The 21,921-nt window shown below is 39.5% G+C and overlaps 1 protein-coding gene across 1 annotated transcript in view; it reads left to right on the forward strand.

Moving 5' to 3' along the window:
• slit3 (slit homolog 3 (Drosophila)) overlaps positions 1–21,921 on the forward strand; it is a 222,596-nt gene that overhangs the window by 172,073 nt on the left and 28,602 nt on the right. Inside the window, 2 exon segments of the mRNA XM_017307210.1 lie at positions 464–607; positions 3,114–3,257. Coding sequence (XP_017162699.1) covers positions 464–607; positions 3,114–3,257 — 288 coding nt within the window.

The raw sequence follows: 21,921 nt of genomic DNA on the forward strand, positions 1-21,921 counted from the left end.
ATCTGGAGAACTACGGACACCGTGGAAGCTCAAACAACCTGATCTGGAGAACTACGGACACCGTGGAAGCTCAAACAACCTGATCCAGATAGGCGCGCTGAACCACCGCGTGCTTTCTGAGCTCGTGCGGAGCGGCGGGAAGACGTAGGATGAACCGTATCTGATGGGGACACGCGGATCGACGTAACACCGTCACCGCTGATGCCTATCACTGGGCTCTCTCCTCTCTCTCTTCCCTCCAGTCTGGAGTGTTTTATGTCTGCAGGTTTTCTGTTATCTCGTGAAAGAAAAGGATATTTCAGTGTGAGACGTTAATGAGCTGGAGGGACGTGACTAATTGCTGCAATCAGAGGCTGAATGCATGTTTGGCAGGGTGGGGTCTTATCTGATGTTTTACAGCGGGACCTGCTGAAGCCGCAGCAGGCCGAGGAAGCACCTGCTGATGCTCCTGTTCTCCCCGCAGAAACCTGAGCAACAACAAGCTGAGAGATCTGAGAGAGGGCGTCTTCGACGGCGCGGTCGGCGTCCTGGAGCTGCTGCTAACCGGGAACAAGCTAACCACGCTGCAGGGACGCATGTTCAGGGGCCTGAGCGGCCTCAAGACCCTGTGAGTGTTACCGTACCGCGGTGTGTGTGTGTGTGTGTGTGTGTGTGTGTGTGTGTGTGTGTGTGTGTGTGTGTGTGGCGGGGCGAGCAGTATATCTGTTTTCTGCCTCAAAGTGGGGACTTTCCCTGCAGGCGACGATTAAATCGTTAGCTTTTATTGGGAAGAACTGGCTGTGCTTTCTGGGTTAAACGGGCCGGTTGACGTGGAAAGAACCCAGAACCGGTTTCAGAGACGGAGCAGCTGCAGGCAGAGAGCAGAACCAGAGCCGGAACAGAACCAGAAATGACAATTCCATTGATTTTTCATCTCTGGTTCTGGAACCAGAACATCATTTCTTCACGTTGACTGTTTACCGTCTCAAACGTTTCATTTACTGGCTGATTTTTCCATCAGATTCTGTTTATTCATCTCTTGTGTTTCTGCCAGTTTTTATTCTGCAGGTCAAAACTACAAGGCCCATAATGCTTTGCAGTAGACGATGCTGCAGCGCATTTAGCTGGCAGTGGGATCTGGGTGTGACGCCTAGTTATTAATGCACAGCACTTATAAAAAAAACAAAACCTACTGGATTAAAAAAAAAATTATATTTTATTTAAAAAAATTCTAGTAAAAATATCAGCAATTTTTTATTTAACACACATGACAAAATTTTTTGACATTGAATATCAAACTATATTAGGAATAAAATTAGAGGTGCACCGATTGCAGTTTTCTGGCTGATCGCTGATTACCAATCTTTTAAAAAGGTCTACCTGATTCCGATTTTGGCCGATGCCAATTTTTTCGTCTGAAATGTTGCTCAATATGTTGAGCAATGTTGCCCTAAAATGCTCATCCGGGAGGGACTCAGAGTAGAGCCGCTGCTCCTCCACGTCGAGAGGAGCCAGTTGAGGCTCGGGCATCTGGTCAGGATGCCTCCTGGACGCCTCCCAGGTGAGGTGTTCCTGGCACGTCCCACCAGGAGGAGGGGAGACCCAGGACACGCTGGAGGGATTACGTCTCTCGGCTGGCCTGGGAACGCCTTGGGATTCCTGGAGGAGCTGGAAGAGGCTGGGGAGGGAAGTCTGGGCCTCCCTTCTGAAGCTGCTGCCCCCGCGACCCGAGAGGAAGAAAATGGATGGATGGATGGATGGATGGATGGATGTTGCTCAATATAGCAAGAAAGTTGTTGAGTTGGCAACACTAGGGTCGCTATAATTACTTATAAACGTGCAGACAGAACTAGCCGGCCTGCCAGTCAAACCTCTCTCACCGGAGAGCAGAAGAGCACGGTGGTTGATTCTTAGAACTTTGCCAAGCTACATAAGATCGGCTGATAAGATCGGCTTCACATGTAAAAATCAGCCGATCACCAATCTCCCAAAATTAAGGAGATCGGCACCGATAAATCGGTGCACCCCTAAATAAAATGGCGTGCTGTTTGAAAAAAGTTTTGTTTTATTTGATGTTTCAGCCATTTTTGTTCATTTTGACGCCTGTTTGAACAGCACTGGTTCCTGCAGCAGTTCCTGTCCTCACAGGAAGAACAGAAACTGCCAGAAACCAGAGGGACACGCCCGACCCCCACACACCGTCCAATTACCGTCCAGAGTGTGTGTGTGTGTGTGTGTGAGAGACTGTAATGCTATCATGTACATATATACAGACTAATGAGTCCCTAATGCCATCATGGCAGTCTCTGTATTATGTTAAGAGGCTCCTGCTCCAGTAATAGCCCCGCTAACCTGGTTAGCCTGTCCAGAGATTGCTAATGCTAACTAACTCACTTACGCTTCCTGATGATGTCATGTTCCGGGCCATCATGGCCGACAGCGCGCTTCCTGTCCAGGATGACATCATGTCAGATCAAATCTCCTGAGTTTGTCCTGAATCATTTCAGTGAAATAATTACCGTCAGTCGCCTCAGAACCGAGGGAAACACTCGATTGATTCTTCATCACAAAATCACCAACACAACGTTATTATAGCTGAGAAGTGGAGAAAACATTTTCATTAACTGAAATGAATAAAAACAGTAATTTATACAGAAAACTGCAACTATGTCATGCATTTATGAACCTAAACAAAACATGTTCAAATAATTGATGAAATATCCTTTATGTTTATGAATATATTTATTAGCCTTTCAAACTGATGAGAAATTATTTTTTTCCCCCACACAAGCAGTTTACGTCATTTAGGCGTTGCGTTTCAGATCCATACGTACAAAATGTCCGTTTATATGTGAAAGTTTGTGAACCACATGTGCATCTTTCATGCGTTTCCTGGTTTCACATGTGAAATTCATGAGATTTTTCTGTTACAGAAGATTTGAAACGTCAGCCAATGAGAGACGAGGAAATCTGAGCAAGGAATGCTGGGAGATTCACACATTGATCACAGATTAAACTGATCAGGGATTATTTTAAAAAACTTTATTCTAATAAATTATAAAAATATGATTGTTAAAAGTGATCTGTAGAAAAATCTGATGAAGTGGTTTTATAAACTGTGTGTGTGTGTCTAGCATGCTGCGCAGCAACCAGATCAGCTGCATCGATAACAGCACCTTCAGCGGCCTCAGCTCAGTGCGCCTCCTCTCCCTATACGACAACCGGATCTCCAGCATCGCCCCGGGGGCCTTCGCCACCTTGCACTCGCTCTCCACCATGTGAGTCACCTTCTTCACCCTCCTCATCCTCACCTGCTGCTCTGCGTCTCACACACACAGCTTGATATTGCTGCACGTTTCTCTGTGGAAATCATCTTCCTCACAGATGCTCATCTTCATTGAATCGATTGACTGGAATCCCAGGACATTTGTTATCATAGTGTCTACACACACACCTACACACACACACCTACATGCAGACTGATCTCCATGGGATGTTTGGACTACTATTTTTATCATCACTTGTGGGGACCACACTTTCTAGTGGTTCTAAAAATTAATAAAAAATATTTTACACTATTTATAGCTGTATTACCCTATACACAGCTTCAAATAACTCAATTTCAAAAGTAGGGTGATCAACCTGTCTGGGCCATGCTACATGGGGACTCGTTAACTTCCTAAAAAACATGTCGGATGGGGACCAGATTGACATATTATTTGCATAATTTACACGTACTAACTTACCTAGTGGGGACCTTTGTTCCATTTCCTGAAATATTCCATCTGCCTTATTAGATTTAAAGAGAATGATAAATAACTTATCACCAACATCAGAAAATAACTTGCCACTAACATCAGAAAATTATTACATAGAAACAAATCATAGCAAAACACATTTTACTTAACTATAGGCACAAAGATGCCCAGTGGCAGTAAAAGAAAACAAAAGAAACAACCTTATCTTAAAGGGGTTAATGCACTTCACGTTTTTCCAATAAACATTTAAAACAAAAGACAAATGGTGCTTCTTCTAAATTAACACTGAAACAGTATGTAAAAAAAAACCACATTGAACAAGTCATTGGAACTTAAATAGAAAAAGGAAAACTAAATATATAAAGGGTCTGTGTTAGAAATATGCCGTTCAGGTTTTTTTCTGCCGATTCCGATCACCCATGAGGGCCGATCACCGATGCCAATCACATAATAATTATTTTTTTTAATCATAAGCACTATCGGTTACAGTATGTGGGAAAAGGAACCATGAATTCACCTTAATTTAGACAAAAACTTGTTTTAAATAAGTTTTTCCAAGAAAAACAAACGGGCATTGTGCAAATTGTACCATTGGTAATGCCATCTTTAACATACTGATAACATATGGAGGCTCTGAAGAGGCTAAATAATGCTAAGAGTCAAAATAAAACCTCAACATTGCCAAAAAATTCAAGTATAAAACTTAACATTCAAAGGCAAATACAGGTTCCATTACAATAAACAATCCTGAGTTACTGAATGAAAACTTCCTGATAGCACTGCGGCTAGCTGATTACTGCTAGTTCTGAGTGGCTGTTTCTGACTGAGCGGAGTAATTATGCAGAACAGGGAGGAGGCAGAGGAGATTGATTATAAAAATTTTTTAAGTTAGACGCTGCAGCTTTAAACAGAGGCTGCCCGCTTCCATGGAAGGACAACGGAATATTAGCTCTTATAAACATGTAATTACTAAAATCACGATACCCTCACTTTGTATCCCTCTGAAAAATTAACCCATGTAAATAAAGAAATCCCTCCATGTGTGATATCACGATAGAGAGCGTTCATTTTATAGCGTCAACACCAGTACTGTGCGGTCCGGTGTGAAACAGGTGTAATGGAACGGTACCACAGCATTTTTAAATTTCAATAATCAGAATACCAAAATTGTTTTAAAAGGTTTATGTCAGTCTGCCTTTTCCCCATCGATACGTTTCCCGACCAACCTGCACCTTAAGGGGTTAAAAAAAAAAAAAAAAAGACGCGCATATTGCGGAAAACTCAGAAACAAAATGCCTTTTATGGCATAAAAACAGAGAATCTGATGCTGAACAGTGAATAATCAACACATTATGTGAAACTCATGACAATTAGGCGGCGCAGCAGGTGATGAGTGAAGATTACTGATGGTGAGCGTCAATAAACGATAAAATAAATGCAGCAACAGGAAAGAAACTAAAGTGCACATAGCAATAAACCAAGAGAGGATAATACTAATCAAAGGAAACAATGGAAATGAATGAAGAACAAAATGCAAGAATAAAATAAGAAACAAAGTAAATACAGAGGAATAAACTGGTATGGCAAGACCTTTCGAGCAATACTTGATACAGAGACTGTATGGCAAGAATAAACAGACACTATTTCCAGATAAAAGGTAAAATAATATTGAAGTGCCATGGGTTTGTTGAGACCATATGTAATACTGAGAATAAATATACCTTACAGACCATAACGGTAAAGAACTCATGACTTATTTATGTTTTTAATTAGATTTGATATATTTATTTCTTCAATATTATTTTTCATGTCAGTGTTAATGTCATGAGGCTGATGACTCCATGACACTTTGACTCATTAGGATTTGATTAAGAACCAGATTTGTTCTTTGTCATTTCTGTCCAGTAAAACTATTAATCTATAATCAATAGACAGGTCTATATAAAGATATAATCCATGTTTCTGTCTCATATTTGTATGGCATTAAAAGGAACTTTAGTTTTTCCACTGAAAGCTCTGGTTTGCACAATAAATGCCATGTGGGTGAAGTTTTATGGATGATRCTCTGATGTCCCATTCTCCTGAAGGCAGCACAGAGCTGCACCACCAGAAACACTGAAGAGAAGAAGAGCTATGATTAATGTAGTTACAGTTCTATCCATGTTTTAATGGTGCAGAGTTCAGTCGTTTTGCAAATAGTTCAAAGTGTAAACTGGCATGTTGAACATCTTTTGTCTGGTCATTTTGTGGAATATTTAACAACTAGAAAATGGCACAAAATAAGAATATTTCTCCACACTGATTGGCTGTTATGCCTACAGATTTTAACTTGAATGTTCATTGCATTTTTAATAGACACCTGTGAAAATAATTTCTATTCCCATGGTTTTTTTGTTCTCTGGGAAATTATTTTTGATACAGAAACAAGCATAAAAATCAAAACRTCTAYAATAGTGATAGTAAYATTAATAATAAAATAATAGTCAGTGCAAAGTAGCCTACAAATTCTTTGGTGGGGGCGGTGAGGGACCTGGATAAAGGCTGGTCCCTTTATCCAGGTCCCTGGATAAAGGGACCTGGGGCGCTGGGCCAAAAAAGGTTGAGAAACTGTTATATTATTTAGTAACTTTTCAAAAAACTTATCAATAGAAGAAGAAATTTCCTCATCCACAGCATTGTTGTTATCGTTATTATCATCAGAGTTTATGTTTTCTGTTTAAACCACAAAAAACATGTAAATTGAAGGAATGACTAAATAATCAGTCTTTCCATATTTGGTGAATCATCTAACACCTGGGCAGTTTTTGCTGTTTTTTTGCAGTTAAAATTTTTCTTAGATGAGTAGACAGGTTAGGAGTCTGGTCAAGTTCTGAATTGACTTACTGAAAATACATTTTAACCAATCATTCATAATAATTAACTCATAGCCCTCTGAACTGCATTGGAGAAGATGTCTACTTCATTTGTGATGTGGAACTTGGCTCATTGTGAGCTTGACATTTGTGCTTGTGGAGGAACATTCCTGTGCAAACTTCAATCAGTGAGACTGCAGCCCGGACAAATGGCAGGTGATGTTTAGAATAGACAGAAAGCAGCTTCTGAGAAGCAGTTTGACCAGCTACAGTATATATAGCCTGTATTAAATGTTCAGTACAGTTTTAAAAACTGCAAATGATACACAGAACAAAGGACAGATAGATATACCTGAATTTCATCTAAGTTCTTGCCATGAAACTCTGCCAATCTTCCATTTTCTAACCCCATCAGAACTTTGCTGATCTTGGCAAGTTGTAGGGCAGAGGTGTCAAACTCCAGTCCAGGAGGGTCATTGTCTTGCAACTTTTAGATGTGCCTCTGCTGTGTCACACCTGAATAGAATAATGAGGTTATTAGCAGGACTCTGGAGAACTTAGCTACACAATTAAGAGGCAATTAAGCCATTTGATTCCAGTGTTTTGTACCTGTGGGACATCTAAAAACTGCAGGACAGTGGCCCTTGAGAACTGGAGTTTGACACTCCTGTTGTAGGATCTTCTCTGGAAGCCTGTAGAACTCGCTATGAATTTGAATGTAATGTCCCAAAAGGTTGCCAGTTGATCCATTTCTGTATTAGTCATATTCAAGACAGTTGAAAGTGTTGCAGCATGTTTTCAGAGTTTAATAGATGTCAGTGACCTCGGACACTTGGCGCCAAAGGCTCTTGCAAAGTCACTGAAGCAGTCTGAACCTTGGAAATGTGTCATGATTTCTGGTCTTGCAAACAAATACAAGCTGTCTTTTAAAACGCCACAGGTTCTCTCAGTTTAACTAGAAGTTCTAAAGCAGACAGCATTTTAGGAGTTAGAAGAATCGGAACTGACCGCTCTCGTTTTCCTCTTTTGACAATCCTTGAGAAGTGCTGGCAGAGTTTTTTTTTCTCCATTTCAGTGAGTGCCCAGTCAACGTCTTGGTGCTGGTCAGACGCATCTTTTGACAAAAAGGCCACCAAAGGCATGCTAACAACTTCTCCTACGTCAGTTAAACAGAATGATCTGGGCAAGCAATGACTTTGTCATTGTACAGGGGCTTTCAGAGAGTGAACAGCAGCATTCATCTTGGATGTGATTCCGATGTGCATGAAGTTTTTATACATCTTCAGTAAAGGACATGAGAGTTGGTAGATTCCACTTAAACTCTCTGATGTTTCTTAGGGCAGTAGCATAGATTAACTCATTCCACTTCTCCTGATGGACATCTTGAAACGCACTGGCCTTTCTCACAAGTTCTGAGTTGTTATATTCTGGTTGCTATGGTGGTGCACAGAAGTGCAGCGACTTCTGGAGCTCCACAGATTAAGCCTTATTTTAACATCTTTGAGACCGTTTTTGGAAAAAGTTCAGCAACAACTTTACAACTGAAGTACAGCTCGGCTGAACTGATGGCCATTGTAGACATTTCGGCTGTTGATTCATCACCGAAGCTGAAATCCGCAGTTGGATTTAAATGGGCTGATTCTGGTCTAAGAGCACAACTCCACATGTGGCGCCATAGTACTTTTCTTGTAAAAATACCACGGCAATATGAACAGTGCGTGAAGTCTTCACTCTTCATTTCTTCCTTTGGTTGTTTGAATGGCACCAACACTCCGCCTCCTGATTTTATTACATTGGCATTGTGACTATAGTTTCCTTTATTACGGATGAAATCTAGATGGTTTTTCTCTCCTTGGAACCTGTTGGAAAGCTGAGTGCTTTAACCACGCCCATTTTATCTCCATGTACTTGCTGCAGATGTCTTGCCATTTTGGAAAATGGTTTACCGCAGTACAGACAGTAATGCTTTTTGTCGTAGACTCTTTTCCCTCCCTTCTTTTGGCATGCACTAACAACTATAGAGCATGATTCATTGCCAGAACTGTCTGCGACAAACTTGACAGATGTATTGTCACATTCCACAACATTTTCCGAAGATGAAAACTTGCTGATCAAGTCTTCATGGAATCATTGGGATGAATATTTAATTCCTCGCTCCCAATATCGCTGTCCTCAGCGGAATCAGGAATCTATTCTTCGCCACTACCCAATGTTGAGTCAAAAAAGTCGCCAGAATCTTCAAGATCCACATTTTTCATCTAAATGGGACAGAAACAATGAATATGCTGTTTTATTTTTAAACATAGCTGTTCTGTGCCATAGTTGGTGAAAGAAGAGAGGAAGAAAAACTTACAATGACACTTTTAGTATGGAGCCAATTAGGTATTAATTGGTTATCAAAACTGAAATTCTGGAACAGTGAATGACATGCTTGTTTTAGCAAAGAAGCTAGAGCCATGAAGACTTTGACAATTAAAAAACTGAAAGTTCAAACAAATTATAACATTTGATTGTTAAAGAGATTTGATAGTAGGGTAATTTAAGATCCTTGATTGTAAAAAATAAAAAATGAATGGCTGTTTTTTTTTTCTCACAAAACTTTCACTTTTAGAAAACTTTCACAGAAGTTAAAGAATTTAAGGTACTGTATACCATAAACATAACCTAACCATTTCCTGAAAGTCAATTTGCTCCAACTCGACACTGGTTAATGTGTGCTATGGGGGTAATTAGTTTCCTTTAAAGAAGTACATTTAATAAGCTAACTTCAAAAACTATTCAGATTGAAAAATCCTTGAATATAGCACAGCAGATCCACTTCGACACGCACTGGTCTTCAGGACTTGTGACCATCAAATGCCAGTTAAACAGAATAATAAGCCAAACAGTGTTGAGCATGAAATACATTTTTCAAATGAAACCAAAGAGTCATGACTGGAAATTGTGAACTAAAACCCTAAATTGTATTAAACACAATGTCAAAGAAATAATCCAAATCTTCTACATTTTCAGGCACTGCAACTGGGTTTAGTGTTTTACAGACATGAGTTATGTGGACCCAACACGCATGCAGTGAAATGTCCTTCTGGGGACCAACTTTGTTCTAGCATCCAACACACTAGGTAACATTGGTCAATGTATGTTGTGGGGACGCCGTGAGTGTCCAAAGGAGAGCATTGGCTAGCAAATTTGGAAACCAACACTGAATTAAGTCTTGGTCAGATGTAGCACCGCACCTGCATTTTGACATGCAGATCATTCAACTGATTGCTGTATTAGTTTTAAGGACTTGTGGCCATCAAATGTCAGTCAGCCATACCCCATGTCAACACAACACATTGTACAGGCACATCTGACCCTCACTGTTGCATTTAATTAAATTAGTATTATGAACATCTTTAAGTCCAACTCCACAACATCAGAAAACTGAAACAGGAACGTTATAGCTGTCCAAATGCTGACTCTTTGGTAATATTCACCTATCTACCAAATCTGCCACTGAGCAGCAACATAACAAAATGGTCTAAGTTTAAAAAAAAATCTGATTTGACAGTGGAATTAAATCTAAACCAATTTGTTCATACCGTCATGATTGGTGGTTGGTGAGGCGAGGGAGGACCCAGGCAGACCCAGGATGATGATGAATGATTATAGTTCAATAATGAAATCCACAGGACAGGGAGCAAGAAGACGTACGAGGATCCGACAAGAGACAACGACAACAGGTGGGACTAAATGCACTGGGAGGGTAATTAAAGAAACGGGACACAGCTGGGAACAATCAACAGGGAAGACAGAGACTCACAGGGGAACAGACTAATGAACACAGAAAAACCTCAAAATAAATACACAGAAAACACAGATCACCACATATACTTGTTGAATAAAATTTTAAAATCTATTTTTTCAATTTTGTCTTTAAAATACAATTTTGCAAAGTATTTTAAATCTTTCATTCTGTTGATGACGATTCTTGTATTTTTTCATTCTTCATTACTTCACTGTTTACTAAGCTTCTCACCTGTGTCCTCCATGGACAGTCTGAACCCCATAACCAGGTGATTCCTTCTTCTTTAATGTCATTAAGGGCAAACAAACAAAGGTGGAGTTTTCCGTTCACGTTAATTATTTTCATTTTGCAGTTTGGTTGTCTGTGGTCATCATTTATGAGCCTACTGAGTGACCCATCTTCTCTGGAGGCATCAATGCTTTAAAGGACAAAAACGGATAAAAAGCAAAAAACAAGAATAAAAAAACGTGTGCAAAATCCATTCATCTGAATTTTTGAAAGTACAGAAATATTTCAGCCCTCACCACCATGTTTTGCCTTGCCACTTAAATGCAAACATTAAAGCAGCAGGATGGTACAGTCTCCTCCTCCTCTCAGATTCTTCTTCATTGATCCTTTCTCCATGATACTCAACTACAAACTCTCCTTTGTAAATTGAACTTTTTGCAAAGACCCCAAGTCCTATAAAACATAGCACAGTGTCTTCTTATCAATTAGTTGCTAAAATGTTCAGATGTGTTTGGTTGCTGGACAGTTTGATTTTGTCATTCATCTTTGATTGAATTTGCTAAATAATATGCCATCTTACCTTTCACTGCATTAATGTGCTTCACCTCAAGTTTCGATACTTTGTCCGTTCTCGAAACGACGTGATGCATTGCATCTTTCATCGGACTGATACGTGGTGCCATTTTAAACTGCAAAACATCAAAATAAGCTGCAAATCAACATTTCTATGAAACATGAAAGCCTTAACATTTCTTATCACTTGTTTTAATTTCCAATAAACAGCAGGACAGCTAACTGTTATGACCATTTCTTGGCACTGAAAATGTATAAAGTGCACATCAGCACTCATGATTGTAACACATAATTAAATATTGTTTTTTGGAGACAGACATTTTAAAGACATTGTAAGCCTTCACTGATAATGAGTATACATTAAAATATGATGTTTCACAAATTTTAGAAAAAGGTGACTTAATTGGGGCATGGCTAACCACTTGGGATTAATGTTGCCACCTTTCAGAAATCAAAATAAGGGACGCCCACCATGGCGCGTGCCGTCCTACTCTCATGGGGTGGGATGGCAGTGATGGACATTATTTTATGGCAGTGTTTTTTGTCTTTAAAAAGTCATCATAGAGCAATCATTCATGCGTAGAGGTTGGTTAGAGTAACCCAAAACTGTACTCCATCAGAGTAGTATACTTTAAAAACATTTAATTAAGCAAGTGTAAAAAGTATTTGGTAAACTACCGAAGTACAGAGTAACTGATCATAACACCTGATTTAATATTCAAAATGTGTCCTCAGACAGCTAAAAGTATAAAAGTTATGTAAACATTCTGGTATATTACTAAAATATTTATATAAATAAGGAGTTAGGTTTGGAGGCAGGTTCCAGACCAGATTTACCACAGGGGCCAGGGTAGTCGGTGTTTTTCATGGTGACACGTGAAAAAGAATGAAACAAACGACAGAGACCAGAGCAATATTCCATGCTCTGGTCCGTTTATTGGCTGTTGTAGCCAGTTGGCTGAGGGAAATACAGCTGTATTTTGTAGCAATTTAAGAGCTACCCAGATTTTATCGCTTCGCAAAAAAATTAATTGGCACAGAAACTCCAAAGCACAGAAAGAAGCAATATATTACGGTGGCTGACAGGTGCAAATGCACAGCAACAGAGAAAACATGCAAACAAAAAAAGAGACGCAAACAAAAGACCCTCCTACTTTGCTCGACCGAAACAGCAGAAGATGCATCAGCACTGAGGCATATTGTTGATCAGATCGACGGACTCCAGATGTGAGGCTCCACAGACAACGTTTCGCAAGTAAGATGGACATATTGCTGTGTATATTTTGTGATTAGAATATTACTATACTGTATTTATGTCCACCGGCGAAAAACCAGCTAATGCTAGCTGGTATAGCGCTATAGTGTTTGGTGTTCTATCTTATTATTTCATATAATTTGAATTAATGGAAGCATATAGACATTGAAACCAAGTAGCCCCAGGATGGAACCTTGAGGAACTCCATAGAGAATTTCATTCTGCTTGGATTTAAAGTTGCCTATGGACACAAAAGGTTCTGTCGGACAGGTAAGATTTAAGCCAGCTGAGCACTATACCGGAAATTCCAACCCAATTTTCTAATCGGGATAGTAAAATATGATCAGCTGTATCGAATGCAGGACTCAGATCAAGTAAAACTAATATGGACGTTTTATGATGGCCTGTGTTTAGACTGAGGTCATTGAATACTTTCACAAGAGCAGTTTCAGTGCTGTGATGTTGACGGAGATCTTATTGATGGACATCAAAACAGTTGTTCAGGGCTAGAAAGCCATTTATCTGTTGAAAAACAATTATTTCTAATATTTTAGCCAGAAAAGGTAAGTTAGATATTGGTCAATAATTGCTTAGAATTGACGAGTCCAAGTTAAGCTTTTTGAGAAGTGGTTTAACTACCGCAGTCTTTAAAGCCTGAGGGAAGACTCCAGAGGAGAGTGACTTGTTAATTATTTGTAAAAGATCAATAGCAAAAACATCTGAGGCCTTTAAGAACAAACTGGTAGGGATAATGTCAAGGAAGCAGGTGGATGATTTCATATGATGTACATACAGTATAACTCAGATCTTTTTGAGTGACCAGGTTAAAGTGAGCCATCCTAGTTAAGTTCTGATTAGGGGAAAACAGTTAATTGATTCCTTGTAACGGACACAGAGGAGTTTACTGTTTTCACCGATTTGTTTATGAAAAGTAGCACATTTGTCTCAAGCCTCAGAGGAGAAAAATTCACAGTTGACAGAAGAAGGTGGATTTGCAAACCTGTCAACAATCAAAAACAAAGCACAAGAGTTGTTGATAGAGGTAGAAATGATGTTTGAAAAAAAGGTCTCTTGCATTTTTCAGTTCAAAATTGAACATTTTGTATACATCTAAGGGCTTATAGTTCAGTTTTACGCCACTGACGTTCTGCTTTTCGGTACTTTTTTCCACTTTTCTAACCAACTCAAAATTTCTCCAAGGTGGTTTACGTTTCCCAGAGATTACCTTTGTATCAGAAACAGAGGAATCTACTTCTGGGTCTCATCCTGTTTGCTTAAGCTCACATCAACATGGATAAATGCCAAAAATACGTAAAAAATAGTGGTAACTCTTGAAAGGTTTTGGAAAGGCTCTCCTTTGGAACTTGTTGAATCATGGAGCCAAAAGAACCAGTCAACAGAAGATGTGGATATTAAGAGGTCGCTGGACTTTCTAGCTACAGAAGTTGCACCAATGCAGCTTTAGCAGAAGGACCTTGTTGACAAAATAAAAGCTCTTTGCCTTCAAAATGAAGAAAAGGACAAAAAAATAATTCATCTGTAAAACTGAGTGAATAGGTTGGAACAGTATACCAGAATAAATACCATGATTGTAACTGGACTGACAGTAAAACCGAGATCTTATGCCCGTGCTGTGAGTTGGGACAAAGGAGACGCTGAGGCCGGAGCTGTCAGTGGAGCAACAGGTGACTGCCTGCCTGCTTGGAAGCTAAAGGCATTGCACTGGAAGTTAAGCAGATCGAAACCTGCCATCCCTTGAAAATGAGGAATCCTGGAGATAAACAAGCCACCAATCTGTAGTTTGTGAACTGTAAAGATGGTGCGCTGCTGAAACCAGGATGGAAATTGAAAGGATCAAATGTCTTCCTGAATGAGCATCTCACCAAGAAAAATGTGGATATAGCCAGACGAGCTAGACCAGGGTGGGCAACTCCAGGCCTGGAGGGACTCCTGCAACTTTGAGGTGCATCTCAACTTCAACACACCTGAGTCAAATAATGAGGTCATTAGCAGGACTCTGGAGAACCTGACTGCACTGAGGAGGAGATTCAGCTGTTGGATTCAAGTATGTTGGACCAGGGAGACATTAAGAGCTGCAGGACTTCAGCCCTCCAGGACCAGGATGACGGTTGAGAAAGCAAAAGACAATTTCATACTAAGAATTTATGTACACAGTCAATTATAATTATCACCCTTTCCAGTGTGGATACCACCTGCTGTTACCATACGAATAAACAATTCAATTATAGATTTATGTCAGAGGGAAAGCTTTTGATTATACATTTTAATAGCAGAAGCCTCTGTGTTAATTTTGATCATAATAGAGATTATTTATGAACATTTGCACAACCATTCAGTGTAATAGCAGTATTGGAAACTTGGCTGTATACAGATAGATAAATGGATTTTCTTCTCAACGACTGAATTCAGCTATATGAATAGAAAGAATAAAAGTGGAGGAGTAGAACTATACATTATAAAAACATTGAATTTTAAACATCTGGACATGTCAGCTGCAGTTAATGATGCTTTTGAATGTATAACTAGAAATATGCACATAAAAGGATAAAAATATGCACATAAAAGGATAAAAATATTATCCTTTTATGTGCATATTTATCAGAGCCAGAGCACCTGGCTCTGATATTGATATTCTGCAGGAATGGATGGAAAGTGTGTTCAGATAAGATTAGTAAGGTTTTGTTCATATGTGGTGACTTTAATATAAATTTACTTAATGTGAATAATCAGACAGGGTTTCCCCCAGAAAACTTGATAAGCCCGGTGGTCGGGCACCGAGGCGGTCCACCGTGTTTTTGTATTAAAAGATGTTAAGTAGACAATAAAAGTAAAAATGTCACTGGGTAATTATATGTTATGGGAAAACATCGTCAGTGAACCGCTATATAAACCCACAACTAGCCTTAAAAACAACTAATCAAAAAATACAATTAAAATAAATATCAATTATGTTTACTTCTGTTAAATCCAAATTAAGTCAGCGGCTCCATCAGGCCCCCCAGAGCTTCAGGGGCCCCATAAATGCTAATATTTTAACATGGACCACAGATATATAAATGTAACATTTGTTTATTGAGATTATCATTGCTGCTAAATTTGACATAATGGTTTCAGCATATATAAATTAAAATACTTTAAATTATTTAACATTTATATGTTAGATTTTAAGGAGCTGGTAAGTTTACTTTGTAGAAGTTCAAAGAACAATATTCATAGATTGGTTTGTTACCATAGCAACCATCTGATGCTGTGAGTTTAATCTTTGCGTTTCAGCTCCGTTTGTTCACAAATACAAATTAGTAAGATGCAGTTATAATTTATTGCTTTTAGGTTTGCCAGTTAAACTTCTCACTAAATCTAACACAGAAGCTGTTAGAGCTGCTCATGTTTTTAGCAACAAAAGGGGCCCCTAAGTCATAATCTGCTCCAGGCCTCATGCAGCCTTTGACCGGCCCTGCATGATGAGGTAATCTGCTGCACTGCGCAACAAATGGGAGATTTAATTCAATGCTGCTAATGTGGCTTTAGTAGCTCTTTCATTTCGTGTCTGTTGAGTTTTTAACAAGGAAACACAGAAACTATTTTGGTTGGTCGAGTTTCTGGATGAGTTTTTCAGATGTCCGGTGGCCGCAGCGCATTAACTCTGTCTGACCAAGTGGGCAAAACATTTGATACGGTTTGGTGCTTAATGTAACCGGAAAAATAATACTAGTAATAATAATAAAATAATATAAAATCAGCGTGATGCGTGACTGCGAGGAGAGCAAAAGCTCCTCACCGGGTTAAACCTGCACGATGAGTGATTAGCGCTGGGTCGTTAACCGCTAACGCACCGGCTAACCGGGAACCAGACCTAAACTTTACAGGGAAGACAGGACCAAACGCTGGGCAGCGTGTTGAGATGGAAACGCTGCATAATGTTTTGTTCACAAATATACATCATTCTCACCTCAAAGCTCCTCTGAAAGCGCGACTACATGTTATTCCTGCGGTTCACATAGAGCTGCGCAACCAGAGCTAACCGGAGCTAACGCGGTGGGTTTAAACTCTTACCTTAATCAATAACTCCTCATAACTAATCATAATTCCTCACAGGGGGTTGATGTAAATATTCATAGCGGTCAGCCTGTGTCCAGTTCGAGTGAAAGGAGGAGCGGGATCCGCACTGAGGTTAACTTTAGACATCCAGCTGCTGCAGCGCGCAGAGACCAGCGGTGTGGTTGGTCCGGCTTTAAATGCAGAAACTATAAACATATCTTTTAGGAATAAATCTGCTCTGATAGTGAAACGCTCGGAGCAACAGAAACACTTGCAATCCGGCTTAAAAAAAGGCAATTATTTTATTTTATTTTCCTAAAAATAAAAATAAACAAGAAAGGCTTAGCCTGGCGGTGGTGCTAGTAAAGCATGGCAGCCGCCAGGCCTATAATACACTGGGGGAAACCCTGATAGAAGTACAGAGGAGTTTTTGAACACAATGATCAGTTTGACTCTTATCCCAAAGATAACTAGACCAAGTAGAATCACATCCTCCTCAGCCACTTTAGTCAACAATATTTTGGCTAATGAAATTGTACATAAATCTGTTGGAGGGTTTTTAATCAATGACCATTTGCCAGTGTTTGTAATATATGATAGAAATTGCTTTACCAGAACAGCATAAGTTATTTAGGAGAGTTAGAACAAAGGAATCGACAACTTTGCTAAAAACATGACTTGATGGCACATGATTGGAACATTGTCTACCAACAACAGCATATTAATGAAGCTTATGATACATTTCTGGAAATATTCCAAGAATATTATAACAAACATTGCCCTTTGAAGGAATGTGTTAAAAATAAAAAGCGATAGAGCAAATCCAATAATGTAGCTTGTTGCAGCACAGCAGAAATATTCTAGCAGGTGCTGATTAACCTTACCTACTAACTTGTTCAACCTCAGTATATAGTATGCTTTGGTATCTACATTTAGATCCCCTAATATGTTATTGGATCAACATTAAATGCATGCAGATATTGTGTGAAATTACCTCACTTTAATATCTGCATACACCAAAGGTTCTGCTCTGGGGAGGAGGTGTGTCTTTTCCAAAGGTGTGTCTTTTCCAAATCCTAGTTGTTTATGGAAAATACTACCTGAAACTTTGTTAGGTTCTACTAGAGCAGACCTGGTCATTTTAAGGCCTGCGGGCCAGATACGGCCTGTTGGGCGTCCCTGTCCGGCCCTCGGACCCCCAGTCAAAATTAAAAAAAAAAAAATCGTGTGCATGCGATATTTTGAAAGGGCTTAACACACCATTTATGAATGCACGTACGTAAATGCTAACGCACAGTAACAGGTGATGTTAGCAGCCGAATCCACGATCCCCACAAAATGTCATCAAATGGTAAAAAAAAGAAAAGTTGATTTCGAATGCCACATTTTCAACAAGGCATGGAGAGCAAAATATTTCTTTACTGAAGTCAAAGGTAAAGCCGTGTGTTTAGTTTGTGGTGCGCAGGTGGCTGTGTTAAAGGAATATAATCTCCATCGTCACTACGTAACCAAACACTAGAAGAGAACCTCTCAGGGAAACGGCGCACCACTGAGTCATCTGCGTTGATAGCCAAGTTGCAAGCTCAACAAACACTTTTTACAAAATGCCTGTCATCTAGAGGAGCTGCAGTCAAGGCAAGTTTTGTCATATCCCACAAGATTGGTGGAAGAGCAAACGTTTCTGTGATGGAGAGTTTATTAAGGAGTGCTTGTTGGTCTCATCAGCGCTAATATGTCCTGAGAAAAAAGATGCTTTTGAGAACATCTCCCTCTCCCAGTGCACCATAACAAGAAGGATTAAGGACATTGTGACGAACCTGGTGCTGCAACTGAAGGACAGTGTGAATGATTGTGTATTTTTCCCTGACTTTGGGTGAGAGCTGTGACATACGGGACACTGCCTAGCTACTCATATTCGTGCACCGGGATCAATGCAGAATTTAGCATCATGGAGGAGCTGGCAGGCAGCGATCAATGAAAGGGACAACAGGGAGTGAGCTCTTAGAGGTAAATGCGTGTTTGGAAAGCTTGGGTCTGAACTGGGACACACTGGTGGGCTTGACAACAGATTGGTGTCCAAATCTCACAGGAAAAAGAGTTTATTAAAGAGAATCCAGGACAAAGTGGCAGAAAAGAACCCTGAGCAGAAATTTACTTTTTTTCATTGTATTATACATCAAGAAGCGTTGTGTAAGTCGGTGTTAAAAATGAATCATGTGGTTGATGTCATAACTAAAACACTGGACTTTATCAGAGCAAGGGCGCTGAACCATAGACAGTTTGTTTCACTTTTAGAGGAAACTTGGACTGACCACCGAGATCTAAGCTATCACACAGTCGTCAGGTGGCTCAGTCTGGGAAAAGTGCTGAAAAGGTTCTAGGACCTCAGAGATTCAGGAGTTTTCTGTGAGGAAGTTTCAGTTTTGGAGTACTTTATTTTTGACAGTTTTTCCAGGTTTTCAAGTCATTACAGTTTCATTTTGTAATGAGTTGTTATATTGTTATTTAAAGTGATATTACTTTTTGTGTGTACCTCTTTAAGTTTCTGCTGTATTTAAAGTACTTTGTGGTACTTTTTCCATTCATTAAAATCTGATTGGAGGAACTTTTGTGTTACTCAGTCTTTCAGGTTGCAGCTCTGCAGGTCCGTCAGGCCTTTCCAATACTTAAAACCATTTATTGCTCATATATGCAGTTGATCAATTTAATGCACACCATTTCAGTTGTGCAGAGATTAAAAAGCTAAAAACAAATTCAGATGTGATGACTGTATTTTTTTAAACTATTAATTTGATAGAATTTGTATTAATTCTCACTTCAACCAAACCACAAATTAACTTTTATTACTATTTACTGAATATTCTTATTCCCTATAGAATCTGATTTAAATACTTTATTACAACAAGAGGTATGAGGAAATGTATAATGAGTCAAGATTAAATTTGAGTCTTTTTTGGTTTGGCCCTCCAACATATTTCAGATTTTTCATGAGGCCGCCTGAAGAAATTAATTGCTCATCCCTGTACTAGAGGTTTCTTTTATTTAAAAAAACATTTGTGTCCACAGGCACCGGTACTATTTGCCTTTTAAACATCAGGAACTGGCGAAGGAAGTTCAGCGCAATGCACACCTGATGCAATTGACTGTGACCATTTACTACATATTAATCTAGGAGAGGTGATTGCTACAAAGTCACTGTCAGAAACAGAGTATTTAAACCCCTTGGACCTTTTTACTGTTTTGTTCCATGACCCCAAGCTTAAATATATGCTGTGGGCAATTTATTTAAAAGTAAACACAAAGGAATTTTAATTGTAAAGTTAAAGAAATATAATGTATATTTTTACAATTTATCAATAAAACTGAAAGCTTCTCCATTTGTCTACTGTGCACTTGGGTCAGTAAGCTGTCAGATTCTTTTGCTGTTAATGTTTTACCTTATGGCTTCAACATCAATGCAGATCTAGAGACTAAAACATTTACCCATTTTAGAACAGTTTTAAAGCTATTCTAAAACTGTAGTGTTGAATATTAACTAAATATTTGCGCAAATGTTTACATCTTTAGTCTTTTATGCACCCTGTTTCATACTTTATTAATAAATTCAAACCATGAACCCCTTTTTTAATCTCTTTTAACTTTATCAAAGATCAGTAAACAGACAATATGCACACGTGAACAATTCTTGGTGTGTAAACAAAATCAAAAGTCTAAACACTGAATCAGTGGAGTCAATCTTTGTAGAAAAATATCCATTTTCATTTGGGATTGTGGATTTTATCTTTTAAGTTGATATTGTCTTTTAAACCAAATAATTTCAAGTTCTTGCCATAATCTTCTTTATGGGGACCAGGAAGAAGGTGGTACCCAACCATATTTGGAAAAGTGTGTGAATTACAATGAGGTGCAGTACCAATCTGAAATCTTATGGGGGCAGTATCGGGTCACACACACTAACACAAAAGTGACGGAAAAACGTGTTATGGGCCATTGCTGAAACTTCACCAGCACCTTTAAAATGGCTTATACAGTCATTTAAACCCATCTTCCTTATGGGGACCAGGGTTTAGGTCCCCATGATGGAGGAGGTCCCCATGACGTGAGTGTAAACAGATTGAAGTCCCCATGATGTGATAAAAACAAAAACACACACACACACCCCTACACACACACTGGAGCTGCAGGATGGTTTTGTCCTGCTGAAACTGAGCTCAGCTGCTGCTGCTGCTGCTGCAACGACCTGCTGGATTATTAAACTACCGTAATTGATCTGATTGGATTGGTTTGGATGTGAGTAAGAGGAGGAAGAGGAAGGTTCCATTAGTCGGATCAGGCTGGTTTGGTTTGAGTTAAAATGAAGATAGTCTGACCACCCAAATGGAGACTGACTGGTAGAAGCTCTTCACATCCAGTTTATAGTCTCTTTTTAAAGGTTTAGAGCCATTTCAGCCTGGGTTTTATCCGTTTCAATCTGGTTTTAGTCAGTTTCAACCTGGTTTTTATCTGTTTCAATCAGGTTTTTATCTGTTTAAATCTGGTTTTTATCTGTTTCAACCTGGTTTTTATCTGTTTCAATCTGGTTTTTATCTGTTTAAATCTGGTTTTTATCTGCTTTAATCTGGTTTTTATCTGTTTAAATCTGGTTTTTACCTGCATTAATCTTTTTTTTGTCTGTTTTAATCTGGTTTTTGTCTGTTTTCCTGTCTCTCTGGGTGGAGAGTGCAGCTTGTCTCTCGTTCGGTTTGTTCTTCTCTCCAGATTCGGACCTCTGAGCGTCTCCTTGTTGCTCTGCTGCTCCTCGGTTCTGTTGGTTCTGGAACTAGCAGATAATCTCTGAGGGAAACTCTTCAGCTGACCCGACTGCAGCATTGTGCGTGTTGCTGCACATGCTGCATGTTTATCAGGGTGTGTCAGTCAGACGCAGCAGAATGTTGGTTTGGGCCGGACTCTGGGTCCGATGCGACCAGCACCGGTTCTGACCCGCAGCGTTTTCTTTTAATGGTTCCACCTAAACGATTCTGGTCCAAAGCTTGCTTCATCCCTCTGACTTAATGCACGGAGAGTTCCTGAATTATGGATATGATTAATCTGCCCCATGATGTCGTCCCGCCCCGTGATCTGACCTCCGGTCCCGTTGGCGCAGATTGAAGAGCAGCGGGGAAAAACAAGACCCGAGGGAAACGACACAAACATGAACATTATTCAAACAGAGAATAAAAGTTAGGGGGTTTACTGCAAAATAATTAACTATTATATCAGTGTCAACAGATGCTAACACTGAGTCAGACTGAAAAGACCAGACCAGTATTAGCTTCATGCTAACTAGAGCAGTACTAGCTTCATGCTAACCACAGCTGTACTAGCTTCATGCTAACTACAGCAGGACTAGCTTCATGCTAACCACAGCTGTACTAGCTTCATGCTAAC

The sequence above is a fragment of the Poecilia reticulata genome, linkage group LG10 (assembly GCF_000633615.1).
Source record: "Poecilia reticulata strain Guanapo linkage group LG10, Guppy_female_1.0+MT, whole genome shotgun sequence".
NCBI classification, from domain to species: Eukaryota; Metazoa; Chordata; class Actinopteri; order Cyprinodontiformes; family Poeciliidae; genus Poecilia; species Poecilia reticulata.